Genomic DNA, 27001 nt, shown 5'->3' with positions numbered 1-27001 from the left:
AAAGTCAAATATGTTGTCAGTTCAGTGGTAATGCGTAGTGTGTGTTCCTGTGCTGTGTAAAGCAAACAACATTCAAATAAGCCCGAATGGCCTAAAGGCTGAGAGAGGCCAACTAATACTCCCCTAATCCAAGTAGCCAATGGTGGTCCTAGCCTGTTTGGTGCCCTGGGCGAACACCCCCTCTGGCTGAGCACCTGATGGCTTTGACCTTTTCTTGTCCACCTTCCATTGGTTTTAATTTTGCACTGTAGAACACCCATCCCCCAACACGAGGATCACCACAACATAACCTAACAGACCTACACCTTAGTTCACAGATTCGCTTTGTCTAGGGTTTATTTCTGGGATTTCGCACAGCCCAGGATTCAAATCATGAATACATAATGGGCTTGGATTTACAACATTATGAATGAAATGTGCTCTATTTGGAAGCAGCCGCCCCCTTCCCCTTTCAACAAGTTGAGTGAGACTTTAAATCATCAAACAGTAAATTATAAATGTTAAATTGTTATTGATCCCTTTACCCCGGTCCTAAATTGTATATTTATTTTCTTACTCTTCTTATATATAATGTTTGTTTACTTGCACTGCTGTAACTGGAGCCTCGTCGTCTCGTCTCTCTATATACTGGACTGTATGTAGCGGAGATGACAATAAAGTTTATTTTGACTTCAGCAGCGAGCAGGCGCACCGAGGGCTCTCGCGCTCACTTTTCACGTATAGAATTTCGAAAAAACATCGGTGCAAATTATAAGTCTGTATCATGTCTGGTGTTTTCGTGTTTGTTGGTTTGTTTATATTTTGTTTTATTTTGTGAGTTGGTTATTAGATGCTGCTCCAGCCAGCCAGAGAATCCCCCGCCGCCCCGCCCTCTCCTCCGCACCTCGCAAACGGAGGGCGCCCTTACTCCCAGCAAACGGGCGATGGAAAACCGATCGGTGCCCATAGTCATCGCCAAAATGCGCTGGCTGACGTCGGGGCAGCATGAGTACGAGCAACTTTTTTTTGTTGCCCGTGATGCCGCCCCCACCACGATGCGGCCCTGGGCAACCGCCCAGTATGTTCCTCTGACAGTGCTCCACTTTTACAGTTTCAAATCCGAAAATTTCAGATTTGAAAATGAGCAGAGTAAATTTTCCTGACACATACAACACAGATGAATGCCACATTAAGAACTGGACTTACTGTGCTGACGTGCACTGAAATTAGTGGAAAAGGATCCAGCTAACAACTGTGATCAGTGTCGAGTATCAGACAGACTTTGCATAATAATTCCAGTGTGATGTGTAAATATTGTGTGGTATTTAAAAAAAAAGTACTGCTAAATGTAACACATAATACTTGTGCAGCTGTGCTGGAGTATCCCACAGAATTACAAAGTAAAAGCCGTGTGCGCTCAGTGTTGGCCTGGACTGCAGATGTAGTCGACGGAGCACTTCCCCAGCCGCACAGGAGAGGGCGACAATACAGAAAACCTTCAACAAATGCCCCAAAACGTAGAAGAAGCAGCGCAATTTGACGCAGTGTGGAAGTCCTGAAGAGTACGACGTCCGAGTTTCAAGGTTGATTTATCTGAGCGCATGTGCGGGCATGTCAGGCAGCAGGTTGATGAGAGCCATTAGAGTGAGTGAGTTCGGAGCTCCGTCAGTCCTCAGACTGCGCTCTGACGTGACTGTCCCTCAGCCTGGGCGCACACAGGTGAGACCCACGCAGCTGGACTACTCCGTGCAAAGGGCACACAGCAGCAGCTGCACGTCACAGTAAAATCACGCGTGATGTTTGAAACACACTCACTGCTAATGCTTATGATCTGCGTATAGAGTTTCATGAAATCATAAACCTGCATTACGGTGTGTTTGATTTTGGTGCTTGGCCTTCTGCATTACTTCTTGATTGTCTGATCATTTCCTGATAACATTTAAATTTACAGCAATTGATTACAGAGCAGTGGGGAGTAGATTTCATCACAGTGGACGTCTTTCTGAATGTGCTGCAACTAAGTTTAAGAATATAATCCACCCACTGACCGTCTTCAATGCCCTGTACCAACACACAGCAGAGCTGCTACCTGAACGCTACTCCAACAGAGGTTGATTATCTTGTTAATAATTTAACCTCACTATGAGTGACTCTGGATACTGTAGCTCCTGTAGGCCTCAAATCAGAAGTACTTGACTCCCTGGTATAATTCTCAAACACGTAGCCTAAAGCAAATAACTCATAAGCTGGAGAGGAAGTGGTGTATCACACATTTAGAAGATCATCATTTAGCCTGGAGAAATAGTTTGCTGCTTTGTAAGAAAGCCCTGCTACTGCTAAGCAGAAGACACCAAACTTGTGTTTTATCTGGCTTCACAAATTTATCTGTTCATGAAGCCAGATAACACACACCAATTAGTTAAACTGCAGGAATGTCTTAAAGACATAAAGACCTGGATGGCCGCTAACTTTCTGCTTCTTAATTCAGATAAAACTGAGGTTATTGTACTCGGCCCTGAAAATCTTAGAAATATGGTATCTAACCAGATTCTTACTCTGGATGGCATTACCTTGGCCTCCAGTAACACTGCGCAATAGCTCTAAAAGTAGTAGTAGTCATTCATTATTATCAGGAAGTCCTAAAAACTCCCTGAAAAGCCTTCATTTAATCCAAAATGCTGCAGCAAGAGTCCTGACAGGGACTAGAAAGAGAGAGCAGATTTCTCCTGTGTTGGCTTCCTTTCATTGGCTCCCTGTTAAATCCAGAATTGAATTTAACAATCCTGCTCCTCACATACAAGGTCTTAAATAATCAGGCCCCATCTTATCTTAATGACTTCCAGCTTCCAGTTTGGATTCAGGAGACAGACACTATCTCTACTTTTAAGATTAGGCTTCAAATTTTCCTTTTTGCTAAAGCATATAGTTAGGGCTGGACCAGGTGACCCTAAATCCTCCCTTAGTTATGCTGCAATAGGTGTAGGCTGCTGGGGGATTCCCATGATGCACTGAGTATTTCTTCTTCAGTCACCTTTCTCACTCACTATGGCTGTATCCCAATTCAGGGTCTGCAGCCTTAAAGTACGCAGCCTTAACGATCCACAAGGGCCGCGTACTCAAAGACCGCTAAGGCCAGAAGTGCGAGGCTCGTAAAATGGGACGGTCTAGCCTCCGTCGCGCTGCCCAGGTTGCCTAGCAACCATGATACTAACAGCTGGAAACGTTTCATACAGCTTTGTTTGACAGAAATGAAGGAGAAAATCTTTTGTTTGTTTCTTTCTACATGAGCTTTGATCATTCTCTGTAAGATTAAGGTCAGCTATTGAACGGTGTATATTTTAAAGTAAAGGCTTTAAAACCAAGTTAGTACAAACGTCACTAATGTCACATAACTTCGCCGACATGTTGCCAACAGTAATGTTTTAATGTTCTTCATTATTAAACATTCGCACATAAATAAGTGACATAATATTCAGTACTTACTTAAAGTTTACTCTTCGGGCGCCCCTCATCCGCCGTTTTTTTTCGGCAAAATTATCCACACCCACCACTGCGCTATGCATTCTGGGATATGTTGGGCCACGAAGTCTACACCGCCACATCCTTAAAATTCAAGAAAATGAAGGACGCATTTGAGGGCCGCATTTCGAGCAGCCTTTGAATTGGGACAGCCTTCGTCGCGTCGCTGTGACGCAATCGGCCTTAAAATGCGGCCTTTAAGGCTTCAGACCCTGAATTGGGATACAGCCATTGTGTTCATAGACCTCTTTGCACTGAATCATACTTGTTATTAATCTTTGGCTGTTCCACAGCATGTCTTCATCCTGTCTTCCTTCTCTCACCCCAACCGATCACAGCAGATGGCCCCGCCCCTCCTTGAGCCTGGTTCTGTTGGAGGTTTTTTCCTGTTAAAAGGGAGTTTTTCCTTCCCACTGTCACCTTGCTCATAGGGGGTCATATGATTGTTGGGTTTTTCTCTGTATGTATGTAGGGTCTACCTTACAATATAAAGCACCTTGAGACGACTGTTGTTGTGATTTGGTGCTGCACAAATAAAATTGAATTGAACTGAATATTTGTGGAAGTCAGATATTAAGAATACTACACTAACATTGAGATGTAAAGCTGCCTCTTTAATCATAGCCAAGTAACCACATGTGAACAATATCCGTGCTACAACTGGAAATGGTGGATCGAGCCAGATATCCATAGTATTGATACCAACGCTGGTATTGGTATCTGATTGATACATTGTAGTATGTAGCCCACTGAATTGTGTTAAATATTAATGAAAAATATGCCTCCTAACTTGAAAGACATGAAAATGTTTGAACCTTTTTGTGTTGACTGTAGGGCTGCCACGATTTGTCGACTAGTCACGATTACGTCGACTATCAAAATCGTCGACGACTGATTTAATAGTCGACGTGTCGTTTGAAGCTTTGTAAGATCACAAAAGACGCAGGAATAATAGCAGGATTTAAGAGTGTAATAACGGACTGAAACAGAAGATGGCAGCACAGCATGTACAAGGATGCCAGCTGCCGTTAAACCCCGAAGAAGAAGAAGCAGCTGTGTCCCAGAATTCATAGCGCGGCCCAGCTTAGTTTCCAACAATGGCGGTAGCTAGTTAGTTTTAATATTACTCTTATTATTCTTTCTGGGTCACAAAATAAACGTTTAACATATTTTCAGGCGAGAATGTAGCTGTGTAAACCTCAAATATCGGCTCAGTTTAGCAGGACACCACATATTTTCAAAAGCGCTCCGACGTTTTCGGAGACGTCTGTTACCCACTAGCTCGATAGCTAGCCGGGGGCTAGGTCACTAGCGCCGTGAGAACACCGGACTCCCGGCAAATTGTTTTCAAACCCACCGCCGTCTTTCGCGACTCAGGTTAAATATATATGAGTCACTTAGATAAATTAAAAATGTTGTTGTTTGGCTTTTTTTTTTTTTTTTTTTCTTTTGTATTTTATTTGTTCCTGAGTAAATCGGTTTGGCTGAGATTAAAGTTATAGTTTTTACACAGCTGAATAAACGTCAAGCAGACAGCTGATTATCAGAAGTGTGAGATGCTGGAGAATATACTCCGGTGTCCTGTTATATTTTAGATAGCAAGGAGTTTATTAAACTTTACCGAAACAATCTGCAAATTTCATTAAAATTGAATAAACTATCATCTTGTCTTTATTTTTAGTTAGCACCTTAAAAGCTTAAAGCTGTAAGCTAATGATAGTTATATAAGAGCAGATGCTGCTGGTGCAATAAGCTGTAGTTTTATGTCCAGTGGATGATGATCTGATTAGTCGACTAATCGCATAAATAATCGGTGACTAGTCGACTATCAAAATAATCGTTTGTGGCAGCCCTAGTTGACTGTGACGTGTATTTTATTTATACTAGGGATGCACCGATACCGAGTACGAGTACTTGCATTTCAGTACTCACCGATACAGAGTACTTAATAAAAACATGATTTAAATTTGCAGGTAACAGCTTTAGTCCTATAATTTAACAAAAAATAAACAAGGGACTAGTTTAGAATTAAGAACATTTATTTAAAATGAAAAGCATGTTGTATGTAACATATTAAAGAATAAATAATTATAAAAAAACAAAATTTAATTTTACATTTGTTCGTCTGTTTCTCTGTTTAGAAGTTTCATTAGCACAGTCACAGCTGGGATGACATCAGAGGCTAGTGCGTAGTAGCTGCTCACTTTTTTAGTTAAACTCTTTGTACTCGTTGTTGTGTTGGGATTTTAGGTGCTTGATTAAATTGCTTGTGTTAAATGCGCTACCTTTAGAGCCTCCTCTGGACAATTTCGCTGAGCACAATTTGCAGTCCACCTTTGTTTTCGCATCTTCGTTCACTTTGAAAAAGCTCCACTCAGCTGATATGTCTCGCCTCGCTTTCTCCCCGCTCTGAGCTGCAGCCGGGGTGGGCACTCGGGGCCTGGGGGCAGGCACTCGGCGCCTGTGATTAACCCCTTACATGCCGCTCAAACATAGACAGGTCTCAGACCGTGGTATCGGTCCTCGGTATCGGGGGACTTTTAACGAGTACGAGTACTTTAGAAAATGTGGTATCGAGGCCGATACTGGTATCAGTATCGGTATCGGTGCATCCCTAATTTATATCCTACAGCACATTTAAATAACAGAGGTTCACCCAAGTGTTTTAGACACCATTACATTTACATTCCAGGTCTTCAAAAACAAAGTTTCAAAACACATGAAAAACTAAAACTGAGACACTTTGTCTCAAAACTCATGATACCCTGCTCTCCACTACATCCTTTTTTCAGTAAAAAGTATAAGTATTTGTAAAGTGGCACCGATACTTGGCATCAGATTAATACCAGATTCTGCAGTGTCGCAGAGCACTAGCTGCAAGCATAATAGAACAGAAAGGTATGACCATTAGGGAAGGGTGGAAAAGGAACGTGTACCAACAATGACCTGACAGCACTGCTACAGAACAAGTGCAAATTCATCTCCTGCTTCCTTTCAGTTAATAAAGCCCATAAAGTCATTTTTTAAATTGACTGTTGACAAAACAAATATACTTGCCTTTTTCTGAATGATGTTAATGAATTCTACATGTGAATGTAGAAGTCAAATCTAATTTAATTATTAGCAAACAGTAGTACAAGTAACACTTGTTCTGATGACAGATCCTGGATAGACTTCTGCACTGGTTATCCAGTTCTCAAAGAAATGTACTGAATCACACAGGAATAAATTGGCACTGAATGAGTGTTAAATTGTCAGTGCGCCCCAGGGCAGCTGTGGCTACAATGTAGCTTGCTATCGCCAGTGTGTGAATGTGTGTGTGAATGGGTGGATGACTGAATGTAGTGTAAAGCGCTTTGGGGTCCTATGGACTAGAAAAGCGCTATACAAATGCAGGCCATTTACCATTTAAATGTCTGTACAGTACTATCAAAGTGGCAAAAGGGTAAACCCCCACTTGCGTCAGAACATGCATCAAGTGTCATTGCAATTACATTTTTTTACTTGAAATAAAAAAGCTGTGAACATGTTTTAAAGTCAGAAATCTGATTTTGTTATAGTCAATAGCAAATAAATCAAGGGTAAAATCTGAGAAATGTATCCAGTAGTTGAAGTTTTGTAGTCAAGCAGCTGTTTCTTAAGCTTGAAATGACGGTCAAATTGAAACATTTAGAAATTTTAAAGATTGAAGTAGCTAAGATTAGAATTAATGGCCCGAGGTGGACAAACTTTTGTTGTTTAAATGGAAAATGGATTGGTTCTTATATGGCGCTTTTCTGAGCACTCTACACAACTTGTGCATTCACCCAAGCACATTTTTTTGTGCTTGTATGAATGCTTTCTAACTAACATTCACACATACACTCATACTCATATGGATGCAATTTGGGGTTAGTATCTTGCCCAAGGATATTTGGCATGCAGACTAGGGAAACCAGGAATTGAGCCATCAACCTTCCGATCAGTAGATGACCTGCTCTACCGCTTGAGCTACAGCCACCCCGAAACAGCCAGTGTTTTTAACCTGTGATTATTATTCAAGTTCAAGTGATTTAAATGAAATATTTGAGTAATAGTGTTTAAAATCTCCTAATCTCTCAGCCCACATGGCATAGTCCATCTGAAGTCTCTCTCTCTCATATAGGTGTTGATCCGTGTCCATGCCTGTGGAGTGAACCCTGTGGAAACTTACATCCGAGCTGGGACGTATGCAAGGAAACCCACCCTGCCTTACACACCTGGCTCTGATGTAGCAGGAGTGGTGGAATCAGTTGGAGAAGGAGTGACTGCAGTGAAGGTTAGAGTACAGACGACTGTATGGATGTGATAGCAGCTACATGCCAGTGCAGTTATATAATCATGTGGGATCAGTCCTCCATCTTCTGCTTAGCATCACTTAAAACTTGTGTAAATCCAAGTTCAAGTTCATCCTGTAGAAAATACACAGAGACAATGTGAGAAGGAACTCTTAAATAAGGAGATACAGGAGGTGTGCACAGTGTGTGAACATGTGTGTGTGTTTTCCAGGCAGGGGATCGTGTGTTCACCACAGCTACAGAGACTGGAGGCTATGCAGAGTACACTGTAGCAGCTGGCGACTCTGTTTACAAGCTGCCTGATGCTTTAGACTTCACACAGGGAGCAGCCATCGGGATCCCGTACTTCACCGCCTACAGAGCTCTGATCCACAAGTAAGACACACCTGTTCTAATCAGGGTGAGCTGTAGCAGGATTCCACCATCTGCAGATCTTAAAGAGCAAAGCAATGAAATTCAATATAATATTCAATTTAATATTTCTAATTCAAATTACAAGGTCCAGTAAAAATCTTTTAGTGGGCTTATATAACAATAGAAAGTGCTGAAAAAGTAATGTCAGCTAAAATATATTATAACAACAAGAAATACATGTATCTCTTCCTGCATATGACCAAGTCTACACAGCTGCGTGGTACTTATACTGCCCTCTGGTGGTCAAAACCTTGATCTTCTTCCTTCCACACTGACAAGTCCAGATATATGCATATCCCAACTCTGAACATACATCATGTTACAAAGGAAAGATCAATGTTTTTAATAGAGGGGGTGGTTAATTAGTAATGCAGCACCATACTGTTAACTTTCACCTTCTCTGTGGGTTTTTTGTGTTGTGCAGAGCGCACGCCAAGGCTGGAGAGACCGTTCTTATCCATGGAGCCAGTGGAGGGGTGAGACTCTTCTTCAGCTCTAGGAGATATAGCTCCAATTTCTAACAAGTCATCATTAGGCTGCCCTAGATCCCTAAAATATCCTGCAAGGATGCCAAAGTATAGTGACACCAATCCGATACATCTAAACATATTTTAGGAGCAGCTGTTGTATTAATCTGTTTTTAAAGCCCGAAAAAGATTTTGAACACTTGCAGTGCTTTCCTGATCTGTAGGTCACGCTAAAACTTGTTTTGCCTTTCTTTCCCTTCAAAAGTTGAAGTGTTATGTGTGTGAGTGGGTTAAGGGAGAGTATGATGGAGAATACAGTGGAACCCCGACTTACGAAATTCATTTGTTCCCGAGGGTCTTTCGTAAGTCGAAGATTTTCGTAAGTCGAAGCACCCATCGCGCCTTTTGAGTGAGGCGATGCTGAACGATAGACTATAGACTAATTGCTAACTAGAACAACAATACGTCGTTCAAGTGGAACAGCGAAGCGCAATTACGAAAGCCAAGGGGTTGTCACATGATTCGGAAGGCATTCTGGGCATTCTGGGCTCGGCCAATCAGAGCCAGCGGATTTCGTAAAATGGGCATTTTGCCGTAACACGGGCAGAAATATTGGCGTTCAGTGCCTTCGTAACTTGAATTTTTCGTTTAACAGGGTATTCGTAAGTCGGGGTTCCACTGTATTACAAAGTTTGTCCTCGAGTCTAAATACTTCATTATGCATTATGAAAAATATTACAATATTGCACACAAAATACTAAAGGAATGAGCAAAATGTGTAGAAGGAAGAAAAGTAGTCCTGATACTGATCCCTGTGGGACCCCATATTTGATAGTTATACTTTGAGATTTTTACCATTTACACACACATATTGCTCCCTTTTCTTTAATTTAATTTGATTACAAATATCATTCACACCTAATGTAAGGGAGCTTGACTTCTGTTTTTATCTCTTGGTGTAAAAAGAAAGAGTTTTAAAAAATGGCTTTTGTTTATAAGTGACACACTGAAGAGGGCTAATAGTTATGGATAGATTTTCTTTTCTTGAGATAAAATATTTAATAAAACTGTTGGTAATATTTTCATGATGTGGAACATTTCTGGCATTTTACTCGACCCTGGTGTCATTGAGCATATTTGTAAGATGTGTGCTATACCTTCAAATCATACTGCCTGAAGGAAGCATGTACAGTAGGATGCAAAAGTTTGGGCAACCTTGTTAATAGTCATTATTCTCCTGTATAAATCGTTGGTTGTTACGATAAAAAAATTTCAGTTAAATATATCATATAGGAGACACACTCAGTGATATTTCAGAAGTGAAACGAAGTTTATTGGATTTACAGAAAGTGTGCAATAATTGTTTAAACAAAATCAGGCAGGTGCATTAATTTGGGGTCCACAAAAAAAGAAATGAAATCAATATTTAGTAGATCTGCCTTTTGCAGAAATTACAGCCTCGAAATGCTTCCTGTAGGTTCCAATGAGAGTCTGGATTGTGGTTGAAGGTATTTTGGACCATTCCTCTTTACAAAACATCTCTAGTTCATTCAGGTTTGATGGCTTCCGAGCATGGACAGCTCTTTAACTCACACCACAGATTTTCAATAATATTCAGGTCTGGGCTGAGATGGCCATTCCACAACGTTGTACTTGTTCCTCTGCATGAATGCCTTAGTGGATTTTGAGCAGTGTTTCGGGTCGTTGTCTTGTTGAAAGATCCAGCCCCGGCACAGTTTCAGCTTTGTCACTGATTCCTGGACATTGGTCTCCAGAATCTGCTGATACTGAGTGGAATCCATGTGTCCCTCAACTTTGACAAGATTCCCAGTCCCTGCACTGGCCACACAGCCCCACGGCATGATGAAACCACCACCATATTTCACTGTAGGTAGCAGGTGTTTTTCTTGGAATGCTGTGTTCTTTTTCCTCCATGCATAACGCCTCTTGTTATGCCCAAATAACTCAACTTTAGTTTCATCAGTCCACAGCACCTTATTCCGAATGAAGCTGGCTTGTCCAAATGTGCTTTAGCAAACCTCAAGCGTCTCTGTTTGTGCTGTGGGCGGAGAAAAGGCTTCCTCTGCATCACTCTCGCATACAGCATCTCCTTGTGTAAAGTGCACCGAATGGTTGAACGATGCACAGTGACTCCATCTGCTGCAAGATGATGTTGTAGGTCTTTGGTGCTGGTCTGTGGGTCGACTCCGACTGTTCTCACCATTCGTCGCTTCTGTCCATCCGAGATTTTTCTTGGTCTGCCACTTTGAGCCTTAACTTGAACTGAGCCTGTGGTCTATCATTTTCTCAATATGTTCCTACCTGTGGAAACAGATGGCTTAAATTTCTGAGACAGCTTTCTGTATCCTTCCCCTAAACCATGATGGTGAACAATCTTTGTCTTCGGGTCATTTGAGTTTTGTTTTGAGACCCCCATGTTGCTACTCTTCAGAGAAAATTAAAAGAGGAGGGAAACTTACAAGTGACCCCTTTAAATACTCTTACTCATTATTGGATTCACTTGTGTATGTAGGTCAGGGGTCACTGAGCTTACCAGGCCAATTTGAGTTCCAATAATTTGTTCTAAAGGTTTTGGAATCAATAAAATGACAACAGTGACCCAAATTATGCGCCTGCCTGATTGTGTTTAAACAATTATTGCACACTTTCTGTAAATCCAATAAACTTAGTTTCACTTCTCGAGTATCATTGTGTGTGTCTCCTATATGATATATTTAACTCACATTTTTTATTGTAACAACCAACGATTTATATAGCAAAATAATGACTATTAACAAGGTTGCTCAAACTTTTGCATCCCACTGTATAATCTAAACAGAACTGGTCCTATCACAGAACCTTGTGGAACTCCATAATTAACTTTATTGTGGGAAAAGGATTCTCCATTTATATAAACAAATCGGAGTCTATTATATAGATATGATTCAAACCACTGCAGTATCTGATGTGTAAAAGATTTAAGACCATATTAGTAAACCTCCTGTCTAATAATCTTGAAATCTAAAACCTAAGGATAAGGTAAAATACATAAATTCAGTACCTTATATATAGTATCTTGATTTAATGTACTTACTCTTATGGTAAAATTATGTTGTTTGACCTTTTCTGGCCTGATTGTGTATGTCACTGCTGTATAACTAACATGAAAACAACTAACCAGGGTAACTTTTTCCCCAGTTTTTTACACTTGTTTTTAATACAAGATTGTGTTAGTTTATGAACTAAAGAGATGCAGTTTTCTAGAACAAATTGTCTTTAATCAAATAATATAAACAGAAATGGAGTAAATAAATACAGTGGGGCAAAAAAGTATTTAGTCGGCCACCGATTGTGCAAGTTCCCCCACCTAAAATGATGACAGAGGTCAGTAATTTGCACCAGAGGTACACTTCAACTGTGAGAGACAGAATGTGAAAAAAAAATCCATGAATTCACATGGTAGGATTTGTAAAGAATTTATTCGTAAATCAGGGTGGAAAATAAGTATTTGGTCAATAACAAAAATACAACTCAATACTTTGTAACATAACCTTTGTTGGCAATAACAGAGGTCAAACGTTTACTATAGGTCTTTACCAGGTTTGCACACACAGTAGCTGGTATTTTGGCCCATTCCTCCATGCAGATCTTCTTGAGAGCAGTGATGTTTTGGGGCTGTCGCCGAGCAACACGGACTTTCAACTCCCGCCACAGATTTTCTATGGGGTTGAGGTCTGGAGACTGGCTAGGCCACTCCAGGACTTTCAAATGCTTCTTACGGAGCCACTCCTTTGTTGCCCGGGCGGTGTGTTTTGGATCATTGTCATGTTGGAAGACCCAGCCTCGTTTCATCTTCAAAGTTCTCACTGATGGAAGGAGGTTTTGGCTCAAAATCTCACGATACATGGCCCCATTCATTCTGTCCTTAACACGGATCAGTCGTCCTGTCCCCCCTGGCAGAAAAACAGCCCCATAGCATGATGTTTCCACCCCCATGCTTCACAGTAGGTATGGTGTTCTTGGGATGCAACTCAGTATTCTTCTTCCTCCAAACACGACGAGTTGAGTTTATACCAAAAAGTTCTACTTTGGTTTCATCTGACCACATGACATTCTCCCAATCCTCTGCTGTATCATCCATGTGCTCTCTGGCAAACTTCAGACGGGCCTGGACATGCACTGGCTTCAGCAGCGGAACACGTCTGGCACTGCGGGATTTGATTCCCTGCCGTTGTAGTGTGTTACTGATGGTGACCTTTGTTACTTTGGTCCCAGCTCTCTGCAGGTCATTCACCAGGTCCCCCCGTGTGGTTCTGGGATCTTTGCTCACCGTTCTCATGATCATTTTGACCCCACGGGATGAGATCTTGCGTGGAGCCCCAGATCGAGGGAGATTATCAGTGGTCTTGTATGTCTTCCATTTTCTGATGATTGCTCCCACAGTTGATTTTTTCACACCAAGCTGCTTGCCTATTGTAGATTCACTCTTCCCAGTCTGGTGCAGGTCTACAATACTTTTCCTGGTGTCCTTCGAAAGCTCTTTGGTCTTGGCCATGGCGGAGTTTGGAGTCTGACTGTTTGAGGCTGTGGACAGGTGTCTTTTATACAGATGATGAGTTCAAACAGGTGCCATTCATACAGGTAACGAGTGGGGGACAGAAAAGCTTCTTACAGAAGACGTTACAGGTCTGTGGGAGCCAGAGATTTTCCTTGTTTGAGGTGACCAAATACTTATTTTCCACCCTAATTTACGAATAAATTCTTTACAAATCCTACCATGTGAATTCATGGATTTTTTTTTCACATTCTGTCTCTCACAGTTGAAGTGTACCTCTGGTGCAAATTACTGACCTCTGTCATCATTTTAGGTGGGGGAACTTGCACAATCGGTGGCTGACTAAATACTTTTTTGCCCCACTGTAAATGTGGGGCTTTTTGACTTTTTTACTGTTACATAAATATAGTGGCTTGCAAAAGTATTCGGCCCCTTGAACTTTTCCACATTTTGTCACATTACAGCCACAAACATGAATCAATTTTATTGGAATGCCACGTGAAAGACCAACACAACACGTGAGAAGTGGAACGAAAATCATACATGATTCCAAACATTTTTTACAAATAAATAACTGAAAAGTGGGGTGTGCGTAATTATTCAGCCCCCTGAGTCAATACTTTGTAGAACCACCTTTTGCTGCAATTCCAGCTGCCAGTCTTTTAGGGTTTGTCTCTACCAGCTTTGCACATCTAGAGACTGAAATCCTTGCTCAGTCTTCTTTGCAAAACAGCTCCAGCTCAGTCAGATTAGATGGACAGCGTTTGTGAACAGCAGTTTCAGATCTTGCCACAGATTCTCGATTGGATTTAGACACCAGACAGGTCAGAGATAAAGTTATTGAGAAATTTAAAGCAGGCTTAGGCTACAAAAAGATTTCACAAGCCTTGAACATCCCACGGAGCACTGTTCAAGCGATCATTCAGAAATGGAAGGAGTATGGCACAACTGTAAACCTACCAAGACAAGGCCGTCCACCTAAACTCACAGGCCGAACAAGGAGAGCACTGAGAGGCCCATGGGGACTCTGGACGAGCTGCAGAGATCTACAGCTCAGGTGGGGGAATCTGTCCACAGGACAACTATTAGTCGTGCACTGCACAAAGTTGGCCTTTATGGAAGAGTGGCAAGAAGAAAGCCATTGTTAACAGAAAACCATAACAAGTCCCATTTGCAGTTTGCCACAAGCCATGTGGGCGACACAGCAAACATGTGGAAGAAGCTGCTCTGGTCAGATGAGACCAAAATGGAACTTTTTGGCCAAAATGCAAAACGCTATGTGTGGCAGAAAACTAACACTGCACATGACTCTGAACACACCATCCCCACTGTCAAATATGGTGGTGGCAGCATCATGCTCTGGGGGTGCTTCTCTTCAGCAGGGACAGGGAAGCTGGTCAGAGTTGATGGGAAGATGGATGGAGCCAAATACAGGGCAACCTTGGAAGAAAACCTCTTGGAGTCTGCAAAAGACTTGAGACTGGGGCGGAGGTTCACCTTCCAGCAGGACAACGACCCTAAACATAAAGCCAGGGCAACAATGGAACGGTTTAAAACAAAACATATCCATGTGTTAGAACGGCCCAGTCAAAGTCCAGATCTAAATCCAATCCAGAATCTGTGGCAAGATCTGAAACTGCTGTTCACAAACGCTGTCCATCTAATCTGACTGAGCTGGAGCTGTTTAGCAAAGAAGAATGACCAAAGATTTCAGTCTCTAGATGTGCAAAGCTGGTAGAGACAGACCCTAAAAGACTGGCAGCTGGAATCGCAGCAAAAGGTGGTTCTACAAAGTATTGACTCAGGGGGCTGAATAATTACCCACACCCCACTTTGCAGTTATTTATTTGTAAAAAATGTTTGGAATCATGTATGATTTTCGTTCCACTTCTCACGTGTGCACCACTTTGTGTTGGTCTTTCACGTGGAATTCCAATAAAATTGATTCATGTTTGTGGCTGTAATGTGACAAAATGTGGGAAAGTTCAAGGGGCCGAATACTTTTGCAAGCCAGTGTATATTCTTGCATTACTTGTACTACCGTGGCTCATCAGCTTTAAATAAAAGTGACTAGAAATGTGTGCTAAAATGAAATTTAGCTACAATCAAATACTTTCTTCATCCTATAGGTGGGCATTGCAGCCTGTCAGTTGTCCCGTGCTCTGGGTCTTCAGGTTTTTGGGACAGCAGGGACACCAGAGGGGATGAAGTTGGTCCTTAACAATGGAGCTCACCTGGCCTTTAATCACAGACAAGAAGAATACACAGACAAAATCACGGTATTCACTCACATAGAAGTCAAGTGGCAGGAAAAACTCGTTCTGACCTTCTGAAAAATGCTCTGTGTGTTTATGTATTCCAGGAAGCCACAAAGGGCCGAGGTGTAGATGTGATAGTGGAGATGCTGTCAAATGTCAACCTCAGTAAGGACCTCCAGATGCTGGCCTATGGAGGGCGAGTGATGGTAGGACTACAGTTTTTCTTTTTTTTTTATAGTATAGTCGTGGGATCTTTTACTGGTTTATCAGTTTACTACTCCTCAGAAATGTGTTGTTAACAATCCAGCTGTGGTGGACTAATAATAATTATAGTACAATATTAAAAACAGGACAGCTATAAGGAAACACTCACTTCACTCCACACAGGGAGTAGTCAGCTGTTGTTGACATATCAGGGTGTGATAAATACATCAGAGGGTTCCCCAGGCTAAAATGTCCTCTAGCAACAATCAACTACAAAGCAAGAGGTGAGAAGCAAATAACAGACAAAGCAAAATCTGTCCTATTTTTGACCTGAGTTGCTCACGTTCTGTTTCACTTAAGGAAGCCTCCCTCTGTACAGCCCGTGCTGCTTGTAACTGAACCGGTTGTAGGTTGTCAATGTAAAGTTGTTGATGCACCTCTATTACATCATTAACTGTACAAATGTCCATACCAACATAAGAAAAGCTGTCATGTTCTTCACGGCCCACAAGGAAGGTAGATTTCAGTACAGGAATGATATGAGTTGCAAAGTGACTTGAACCAGCCCAAAGGAAATCATCAACGTGACATGCAAGCACTCCTGTAACCTCAGATTGTTCATTCTGCCAATAGAACACTGCAGGATCAACCTGTGATATTTTACCACCAGTTTTGAGCATAATGTCTTTGACCTTATTGTACCAATAAAGTGAAGCATCTGCAAGTCCATAAACACACTTTTTCAGTTTCCATAGAACATTGTCCTTGCCAGCTTCAGGTGGGGGACGAAGATAGATGTCTCTTGACAGTTCCATTCCCTGCAAGAAGGCAGATTTAATGTCCATTGAATTTACTCTCCACTTGTTTTGACATATCACAGCTAGCACCAGTCTGAGGGACTCAGACGCACATGTTGGAGAGTCTTTCTGTAGTTCTTTAGTATTTGCCTCTTCAAACCCCCGTGCCACAAGTCGAGCCTTTGGGACAACACCATTAGTAGTTTCTTTGAGTGTACAGACCCATCTAGTAGACACACATTTTTGACCCAGGTCTTTCACTTCATCAAACACACCATTACTTTGCCAGCTCTCAATCTCCTGCTGCTTAGCAGAATCAAAGGAAATATCTTTTGTTATGAGTACATCTGCATCTCTGTTTTCAGCTTCAGTGCAAAGACCATCAACAAGTGACATGTCTACAGCTTTCTTTTCACCTTCACTACCATCATGCTCAAGATATTGCACATTGTACCAGTTTTTGTATTGCCCTTTTGCTTTTCCCGCTCTGCCTAGCACTCTGGCTGTGTGTTGAACACCGTTGTCTCTGTTGGTAAAAGCAATCAGCTGTCCTGATCTTAACTTTACATTTGCAGAGACGTGATCAGTGGGTGTAGAGGGCTCATTTGCAGTTTGTGTGACAGACATGTTTTCTGTAGTGTTGGTTTCTCTGTCAATAGTATTTAGTATTTATTTATTTATTGTCATTGTCAAGAACAATGAAATTGCGTTTGGGGCTTCCATACAACCCAAAAAAAAGAAGAAAATAATAAATACCCCTTAAAACCCAAGTGTACATATTTAACCCAGTGTGACTCCAATGCAATAAGACAATCCTTAGCAATAATGTTCGTAGAAATTCAGACAAAGACCTGAGAAACATGACAAAATACAACAATGCAACCCATTCAATATTATTGTACTGTGAGATATGATATCAGATATGATAGTTATCTGTTTAAGAAAGAGGGGGGGGGGGGCAGAAGGGGGAAGAGAATAAAGATATGATGCACCAATGCAGACCAGTTCATTGCTATTAAGAAGTTGGATATGGTTATTGTCCGTGAGAGGGGGGCAGAGAGTTCAGGAGCCTCACAGCCTGTGGATACAGGCTGTTGGCCAGTCTGGATGTTCTGGCCTGTATAGACCTGTACCTTCTCCCTGAGGGCAGCAGATGGAAAAGGTGGCGCGCAGGGTGATGTTGGTCCCGCAGGATACTGTGCACCCTCCTCAGACAGCGAGTGGGGAAGATATTACTGATCTCTGGCAGACTTGTTCCAATAATTCTGCCAGCTTCCTTCACCACCCGCTGGAGTGCTTGCTGATCGGCCTTGGTGCAGCTGGGGAACCACACTAGAAATCCATACGTCAGAACGCTGCTGATGGCACAGTTGTAGAAGTTCAACATCAGAGATCTGGGAATGTGTGCGCTCCGCAGTCTCCTCAGGTAGTAGAGGCGCTGTTGGGCCTTCCGTGCAACTGAGGTGATATGGTTGCCCCAGGACAGGTCCTCGGTCACAGTTACCCCCAAGAATTTAAAACTGCTCACCCTCTCCACCGCCTCACTGCCAATGAAGAGAGGCAGATGGTTGTTATGACCCCTCTTCCGGAAATCTACAATGATCTCCTTGGTCTTTTTGGTGTTTAAGACCAAGTTATTGTCGTGGCACCATGACTCTAGTTGTTGCACCTCTGTCCTATAGTTTGTCTCATCATTGTTGGATATAAGTCCGAGCACTGTGGTGTCATCTGCAAACTTAACAATGAGATTGGACGCGCAGGAGGAAATACAGTCATGGGTGAAGAGAGTGTATAGCAGAGGGCTCAGAACACACCCCTGAGGGGCACCGGTGTTGACCACAAGGGTGGAAGAGGTGTTCTTACCCACTCTGACACTCTGTCTACGGTTAGTGAGGAAGTCCACAATCCAGTTGCACAGAGAGGAGTTAAGTCCCAGTTGGTGGAGTTTGGGACGGAGTTTGTATGGCCGGATGGTATTAAAAGCCGAGCTGTAGTCTACAAAGAGGAGCCGTGCATAGGTGTTCCTGTGTTCCAAGTGCTTCAGTAATGTGTGCAGCACTGTGGCGATCGCATCCTCGGTTGACCGGTTCTCCCTGTATGCAAACTGGTGCGAGTCCAGGGATGGTGGAAAAGCAGCTCTGATGTGTTTAATGACCAGTCTCTCCAGGCATTTGGCGGGAATGGGGGTGAGTGCCACAGGTCTGAAATCGTTCAGACATGTGACATTAGACTGTTTTGGGATGGGAACGATGGTTGCTGTTTTGAAACAGGATGGTACCAGTGAACAGGACAACGAGGTGTTATATATAGAGGTGAAGACGTCCGCCAGGTCCGCAGCACAGTCTTTTAGCACCCGGCCCAGCACTCCATCCGGCCCGGCCGCCTTCCTGGTGTTAATGCTCCGGAACACACGCCTCAGCTCATGAGTGCTCAGGACCGGAGCAGGGTCGGTTGAGGGGAGAGGGGACAGGACAGGGTCGGTGTTCTCCCTATCAAAACGGGCATAAAAGAGATTTAGATCCTCAGCCAGAGTAGAACTGTCGGCTGAGGGTGATGGTGTTCTTCTTTTGTAGTCCGTGATAGCCCTGATGCCCTCCCAGACCTGCCTTGGGTTTGTGTTGTTCTCAAACCTGGCCTCGATACGCCTCCTGTGCTGCTGCTTGGCAGTCTTGATGCCTCTTCTCAGGTTGGCCCTGGCAGCACTGTATGCCTCCTGGTCCCCGGATTTGAAAGCGTTGTTCCTTGTTCGAATAAGTTGTTGAACTCCGTGTGTCATCCAGGGTGGATTATTAGGGAACACACGGAATCGTTTCCAAGTTGTTACATTGTCCACACAGAAACAGATGTAGTCCAAGACAGTGGAGGTGTAACTGTCCAATGCGACACGATTGTCAGTGTCCTGCACCTTGAATACATCCCAGTCTGTGCAGTGGAAACAGTCCTGAAGCATCGGAATAGCATCCTGCGGCCATGTTCTCACGGTTTTGGTTGTAATCCCAGTGCTCTTGATCTTTTGTGTGTATATTGGGTGTAGCAGAAGGGAGAGATGGTCTGACAGACCCAGGTGGGGATAAGCCTGGGCTCTGTACGCATTCGCCATGTTGGTGTACACCTGGTCCAACGTTCTATCTCCTCTGGTAGCACACTTCACATTACGGTGGAAATTGTGAAGTACAGATTTCAGGTCCGCGTGGTTAAAATCCCCAGCCGCAATAAAGACACTGTCCGGGTGTGCTACCAGGCTGTTATTGATGCTGCTGCTCAATTGTGCTAACGCTAGCTTAGCATTAGCATCTGGTGGAATGTAAACAGCGCAGATGTAAACGGCAGAAAATTCCCGAGGGAGATAGAATGGACGGCACTTTAACACCAACAGTTCTACCTCTGTACTGCACAGTCTTTCCGTTACCGTGACGTTCGTGCACCAAAGGTTGTTAATATAGATGCACAGCCCCCCGCCAGTCTTCTTACCCGAGTCCGCAGACCTGTCGGCTCGATAGGCGGTGCGGCCTGCTAGATCGATAGCCGCATCGGGAATGGCGCTGTCCAGCCAGGTTTCAGTGAAAATCATGCACGAACAGTTATTAAAAGTCCGTCGAGTGGCGATCTGCAGTCGTATTTCATCCAGTTTGTAACGGATTGAACGGGCGTTGGAGAGGAATATGATCAGGAGTGGTGGTTTAAACGGACTAGTCTTTAGCCGTGCCCACAGGCCTCCCCGCTTGCCTCTCTTCTGCCTCCGACCGCAACGTCTCCTCCTGCGGCTTGCTGTTGCGGGTAGCCCAGCAAGCCGCAGGAGGAGACGTTGCGATCGGAGGCAGAAGAGAGTCAGTGTCATCATTTTCAACTGCGTCTTTGTTGTCATCATCAGTAGTACTGTGTGGTATTTGTTTATGTCCAGTCTGTGAATCCACTTTAGTCAATCTTGACTGGTGTACGCTTACAAGAGTCCCCCCATGTCTTACAAATACAACAGTTCCATCCTGCCCAATAACTACACCTGGACCCTTCCACTCTGTACAGTCGACTCATTTGTAGTATACTTTATCTCCTGCCTCATATTTGTCATCTGTAGGCCTAAGTTGTTTGCGTAGTGCTCTCCTGATCCTTTCTGAACACTCTGCCTCAGTAAATGCTTTCCTGGAAGCATGTAATCCTGAGATATGTTCAGCTACTCTTGCACTTACAGTTGTGCCCTCTAAGGCAGGTGGCTTATCCATCAACACAGAAGGAAGGTTGGGGTTTTGGCCAAACACAAGTTGATGTGGACTATAACCATGTACATTAAGCATACTGTTTTTGGCCATAAGGGCCCAGTCTAGCGCAGTGTGCCAGTCACATCCTCGTTCCTTTTTTACCTTCAGGAGGATTTCTGTAAGTGTCATGTTATGTCTCTCCAGTAGTCCGTTGCTCCAGGGACTATACCCCGCCGTTGTTTTTACCTCAATGTTGAAGTTTTCAGCCATGTCCCGATTGTCTGTGTTGTTGAACTCTCCGCCGTTGTCTGTGTAGAGCCGTCTGGGGGCACCGTGAATGCTTATCCAGGTGTGAATGAAGGAGTTGACGATCTCTGCAGCTTTCTTTGTCTTTACTGTACTATGTAACTATCTAGCCACTTCTGACCACAAACTGTACGTGTACATGCAGTATCAATAATGGCTGACCCCAGTGCCTCAGTCAGGAAGATTTCAGAGTCTGTCATTGAGGCTTTAGTGTACAAAGTAATGTTACACTCCTCCACTTTCCCATCTTCAGTTAGCTTTACTTGGTCACCATTACGATGAGGACAGTCTTTCGCCCAGTGGTAAGTGCTCTGACAAATAGCACATCTTGTTCGCTTGCCAAACTTGTCAACTGGGTTGGTACCTTGTAGTGGTTGTCGCTGTCCACTCCACGACGAAGTACCGTTGTTTCGTTTGTATTTGGGACCTTTTTGTTCCGTAAGGAAAACTGCATCTTGGTTCAGTTGAATTCCGCTGAAAACTCCGGTTACTTTCCCTCCGAAAATCCGTTTCAGTGCAGACTTCATAGACACAAACGTTAAGTCCGTGCACGCTGTCAGTGCAAGCTGTCGACTTTTCTCATCAAGACAAGCTGTATCTAGAAGCTTAAATGCTAGCACAGCGTCAGGCAGCGTCATGTTGTACTTTTTCATCCGGTTATAACGCTGTTCAAAGTCTATAATGTAGTCTGCCATGGACACGCTGTGGTTCTTTGCAATGGAGTCAAAACACGAGTAGGCTTCATAAGCGCGGTCTTTCTCTTCTCTCTGAAACACCGCGTCAAGTTTTGCAAGTAGTATTTCCATACCGTCATCTTTGTCCAAATCTTCCGCGGGTATCTCCATGGCCGTTTCTCTGGCTCTTCCCTCGAGCCCCAGCGCCACCGCGAGTGCCTGTTTCTTTTTATCCAGCTCCGTAACTCGTCTCCAGATATTGACTTCATTCTTCCAGCATTCGTATGGCCTGGCTTCATCAAACTTTGGTGGTACTTTGTAATTGGAAACCATCCTCTGCTACCAATGTTAACTCAAAAGACACGACGTCGTACTCTCATTCACAGCGCTTTATTCGTTCCGCCATTTTTCATACGGACCACAACAACAACACTTCGCGGGCAACAGTACTCTCGCGATAAAACAGAAAATAACAAGTTAACATTTCTTACCTTGGCCATGTCTCTGAGTATTGCACACCTTGTGCTTTTGGGCACTCCAGTGATGTTGCAGCTCTGAAATATGGCCAAACTGGTGGCAAGTGGCATCTTGGGGGCTGCACGCTTGACTTTTCTCAGTTCATGGGCAGTTATTTTGCGCCTTGGTTTTTCCACACGCTTCTTGCGACCCTGTTGACTATTTTGAATGAAACGCTTGATTGTTCGATGATCACGCTTCAGAAGCTTTGCAATTTTGAGACTGCTGCATCCCTCTGCAAGATATCTCACTATTTTTGACTTTTCTGAGCCTGTCAAGTCCTTCTTTTGACCCATTTTGCCAAAGGAAAGGACGTTGCCTAATAATTATGCACACCTGATATAGGGTGTTGATGTCATTAGACCACACCCCTTCTCATTACAGAGATGCACATCACCTAATATGCTTAATTGGTAGTAGGCTTTCAAGCCTATACAGCTTGGAGTAAGACAACATGCATGAAGAGGATGATGTGGACAAAATACTCATTTGCCTAATAATTCTGCACTCCCTGTATCTACCAGAAATGTTCTGATATACAGTTATATACAGTAGTTTACAAACACTCATTAATCATACCTCTACTTTGCTCTTTTTCTTTAGGTTGTTGGCTCCAGAGGATCTATAGAGATCAATCCCAGAGACACCATGATTAAAGAGAGCAGCATAGTGGGAGTGGCCCTTTTCTTTGCAACACCGGTACAAAATAACAGCATCACAAAATTTGTCAGTAATCTAATTTTTTTTAAATTTCATTTTAAAATTTTGTTTTTAATTCAGTTAAGCCTATTTTCCAGAGTAGGTTTGATTGTTATTATTTGAAAATGTTTAGTTTGTTAAGGTTAGTGTTCCGTGCTATTATTGTTATTATTTTTTATTTTATTTAGTTTTCCAAGTAAGCAAAATCATGCACATTGGTAATGCTACTGCCAAAACCTTTGGCTATGACTCCATACATGATACATGATAAATATGTATAGAATTCTTATTCCGTGCCCCACTTGGTGATTTGGACATCTTTCTTCTCCCCCTGCTCCTCTCAGGAGGAGTTGAAGGAGTGTGGAGCTCTACTGTATGCAGGGATGGAAGCTGGTTGGTTGCGTCCGGTCGTCGGTTCCCAGTATCCGCTTGAAAAAGCTGCCCAGGCCCACCATGATATCATTGAGTCTCCCGGGGCTGCTGGGAAGATGGTCCTGACTATGTGACGACCATGTAATGGGTCACAGGTCACCTTTACAGTTTTTACAGTTCAGGCTGTTTTTAAATGGGTGATACTTTAATAAAAATTTTCAGGAACAGTTAATGTTGTTGTTTGTTGCTTCTATGGCAAAAATCAGTTTGCTAGATCACAGAAAATAATGCAGAAAATCCTTAGGCTGGATTTGTTTTTACTGTACCATCATGGTGCGATTTACCAATTGGATGAAACCTTACTGTAGTGAAGTTATTTCTTTAGTTCGTGTTAATATACTTTTGTATTTCTAAAGCTGAATTTAATAGTTTTTTTTTTCCAGAATGATCAGAGTGTTTTTGCAGATCTCTTCATAAGGTCTGTTGTCACTGATTTTAGGTTTAGTTCTTGTGTAATTTGGCATATCTCACTCTTTTCTTCTTGTTACCCTTCCTTATGAAGGGCATCTTGACAGCCAGCCTTCGCCTGAGAGCATTTGTGATGAGGCTTCATTAAACAGTAGATGAATAAACTGAAGGACTCCATGCATATATCATGTCCTGTGTCACGTCCATTCTGGTGTCTTTCACCCTTTTACTTAAGGACATGACTGCTCATCTGCTGTAGATAGTTTTTTTTTTTTAAGCCTCCCACTTTTCTTTTGTCCTTCACTTGTTCAGTTTCCTCACATTGTTTTAAGAACACACTACACACTGTGTCAAAATATGGGTTCAGGGTTCTTTATTATTTGTCACATGCATAGTTATACAAGTATAAGACACAGTGAAATGTAGCCTGACACGCTCCTCGACATGTGCAAAAATTGGGGGGGGGGGTGTATAGAGGAAGAACATTATATATATATATATATATATATATATATATATATATATATATATATATATATATATATATATATATATATATATATATATATAGTATATACACTGGGTGAATGTGCAGTAGTAGCAGCAAGCAGGTGAATTCTGTACATTTATATGAATAGATATCTGACTATTTTACAGGATAGACAATATAAACATATTTAAAATTAAAGGAATTGAAATGTACATTGTGCCTTGGTTTAGTGTCTGGAAGAGAGTCCTGTCTCAGTCAATTATAGATGATGTGAGAGGGCGGGTGTGTGTGTTTAGGGCACGGATGGCTTGGGGATAGAAGCTCCTCTTGAGTCTCTCTGTCCTTGCCCGGAAGATGCGGAACCTTCTACCAGATTGCAGGTTTTGTCATCTACGGTTCATAACATCATCATAAGATAGACAGAAAATCTGGAGAAATCTCTGTGTGCAAGGGATAAGGCCAAAAATAAGTATTGTATATCTGTAATGTTTGGGCCCCTTGGTAAAATTACATGAAAAGCATGCATGATTCTGTCCTACCCTCAGGAACACTTCCTGAAATCATTGTCTGTGAACACAGTTCACCGTGCCTTCCACAAATGCAGATTAAAGCTCTGTTGTGCAAAAAGAAGCCATCCACCAAAAAAGCCACTGCCTTCTCTGGATTTAAGATAGCCTGTGACAAAGTGGAAAACACTTCTTTTTTAAGCCCTCAGTTCAAAAGCCTGAATCTCTAATGCCTACAGAACCGACAGCTTGCTCATCTGGAAAGGCACTATCAGTGCTGGAAGGTATAAGCATGTTGATGGGTTCGTCTAGCATAAACCTATTTGCTGGAACGTTCAAGACAATTCTACTACACAGCAAAGCAAGACACAAGTTGCCAAAGTTCTTTGTGTTACTCGTGCACGAGGGAGAGAACTGGACGAGCGCCGTTCCTTCACTTGACCCCAGTTGCTCTCGTCTGCTCCCTCGTAACACTGCTCTTTATTGAGGTTACATGAATATGCGTAGGTTCATTACCATATGACATCTTACATCTTACATTTGTTTACATACATGTAAACAAAGAGTACCAGTCTGTGCATAGTGTAGGTGTGTTTGCCTGGAAGTCCAGCAGTTCATCTACACAAAAGGGACTTATACTAAAACAGATATAGAGTAGGTTTCCTATAGTATAAATCAGTAAGAGAAGGTATGACCTCTCTCATGACCTTAAGATGTGTGTGCATGCCAGAGTGCTGTGGAAGGCACACAGAGTCTTTGCAGACTTCTAAGGATCAGACATCCTGTAATTATGACCAACACCAACATATGCATGCAGATGACATCTTTTTAATGTTGTTACACCCCGGCCTAGGCAACCGGGGTGCAACGTAGAAAAAACAGAAATAAGGAAAATAAAACCACGAAGGCTCTCCACCAAAATCCCGAAACGAAAATATCCCATAACGAAAGTATTGACAAACCCATTCACAACTATTTACAACAAACTATTTATTTACAACACGGGGGGAGATCGCGACCATGACATACTGAAACACAAGGCTTAAATACATAGAAGGAGCAATAAGGGAAAGGACCACAGGAGGGAAACACAGCTGGGGCAAATTAGACCTGACGAGACAAGGAAACGTAAACTGAACACACTAAGATAACACAGACTTTCAAAGTAAAGCAGGAAATACATGACAGTCACGCAAAAACAAAACACTGACAACACCGAAACCTAACAATGTAAATAAACGAGATCAGCTGCATCTATTCCAATAGCACGGCTTTGTAGTAGGAGGATCCGGTGCTGAACTAGTCTGCCTACAGTTTGGATCTTTCACCAGTTCAAAACATTCTATTTCTCATGAATGTAAAATATGGCAAATATTATATGGCAGACTCAGCACTTGAATCCAATATCAAACAAGAATGGGACAACAGTCCTCTCCCAGCAGCTGGTGTCTTCAGCTCCCAGATGTTTACATACTCTTCCTGTCCAAACTGTTTTAAAACATGTCATTGCCATCAAATTCAAAATCACCTTATTTTCTTTCTTAAAATAGCATGTTTTCTCAATTTAATTAGCCGATTGCTCATTTTGAAAAATGCACCATTTTTACCTCCTGGTAACTACTTTGTTTGCTGCTTAGCGACATTTAAAGAAAAAAAATCTGTATTTTTACTGGCATCACTTCCTGACATCAGTGAATGTCCTCCAGCTTTAAGTTGGTCTTTAGTTCCTAAATGGAAATTAGAGCATCTTTAAATGCAGTATAATGTAGCATATACATAGCAGAGAGAACCAGAATCTCAAGACTGGCTTTGATTCAGATGTAGCAGTTACAATGTGCTGAGTCCTGCGTTGTGAAAGTGTGCTGATCATGGAGCACTTATGCTTGCCATGGTCAAATTTGTGACATTCATTTGGGCAACCAACAGAAATGCAGAATGACAGGAAGAAGGTGCATATAGTACAAATAAAGACCATAAGTGGCCACACACAAAAAATGGTTAAACATCAATAGAAAATCCTCACTTTGAAAGCAAATAGTAATTATTATGTAAAACAATGCATCTTTTCAGTTGCAGTCACTCTAGACATCAGTGATACTTATACTTAGAATTAAGATAAACAAAACAAACAACGAAAAAACTAAGACAAAGTTTAAGGCTCTATTTCCAAGTCAGACATGACATCTGTTCCTCTCAGGTAACAGCCAGCTCTACTGAGCATGCTTCAGAGACGGCCAGGTAACCTGAGCTAGACCCACTCATATA

At 42.5% G+C, this 27001-nt stretch overlaps 1 protein-coding gene across 2 annotated transcripts; it reads left to right on the top strand.

The window, feature by feature from the left end:
- Positions 1 to 1505: 1505 nt before the first annotated feature.
- cryz (crystallin, zeta (quinone reductase)) lies at positions 1506 to 24118 on the top strand. Of its 2 annotated transcripts, none has more exons than XM_085389125.1 (8): positions 1506 to 1698; positions 7643 to 7795; positions 8026 to 8189; positions 8653 to 8704; positions 15380 to 15529; positions 15613 to 15714; positions 22805 to 22927; positions 23245 to 24118. In XM_085389125.1, exons 1-8 carry the CDS (start codon positions 1591 to 1593, stop codon positions 23404 to 23406), a joined length of 1014 nt encoding a protein of 337 aa, XP_085245251.1. In that variant the 5' UTR covers positions 1506 to 1590; the 3' UTR covers positions 23407 to 24118. The 2 variants fall into 2 exon arrangements, with proteins under 2 accessions (XP_085245251.1, XP_085245252.1); XM_085389126.1 differs by having other exon boundaries at positions 22805 to 22900; positions 23245 to 24117.
- Positions 24119 to 27001: the final 2883 nt, after the last annotated feature.

Source organism: Rhamphochromis longiceps, linkage group LG18 (assembly GCF_057381845.1).
Source record: "Rhamphochromis longiceps isolate RC_006_pf linkage group LG18, R_longiceps_female_GT1.1, whole genome shotgun sequence".
NCBI lineage: Eukaryota > Metazoa > Chordata > Actinopteri > Cichliformes > Cichlidae > Rhamphochromis > Rhamphochromis longiceps.
This window is presented reverse-complemented; position numbering and strand designations above follow the sequence as displayed.

What these genes read in the sequence shown, in the direction of transcription:
- cryz (XM_085389125.1), top strand. Translation starts at nt 1,591, where the DNA reads ATGTCAGGCAGCAGGTTGATGAGAGCCATTAGAGTGAGTGAGTTCGGA. An exon ending in AAGGAGTGACTGCAGTGAAG is followed by an intron (nt 7,796 to 8,025) that starts GTTAGAGTACAG and finishes TGTGTTTTCCAG; the next exon opens with GCAGGGGATCGTGTGTTCAC. An exon ending in TCCATGGAGCCAGTGGAGGG is followed by an intron (nt 8,705 to 15,379) that starts GTGAGACTCTTC and finishes TTCATCCTATAG; the next exon opens with GTGGGCATTGCAGCCTGTCA.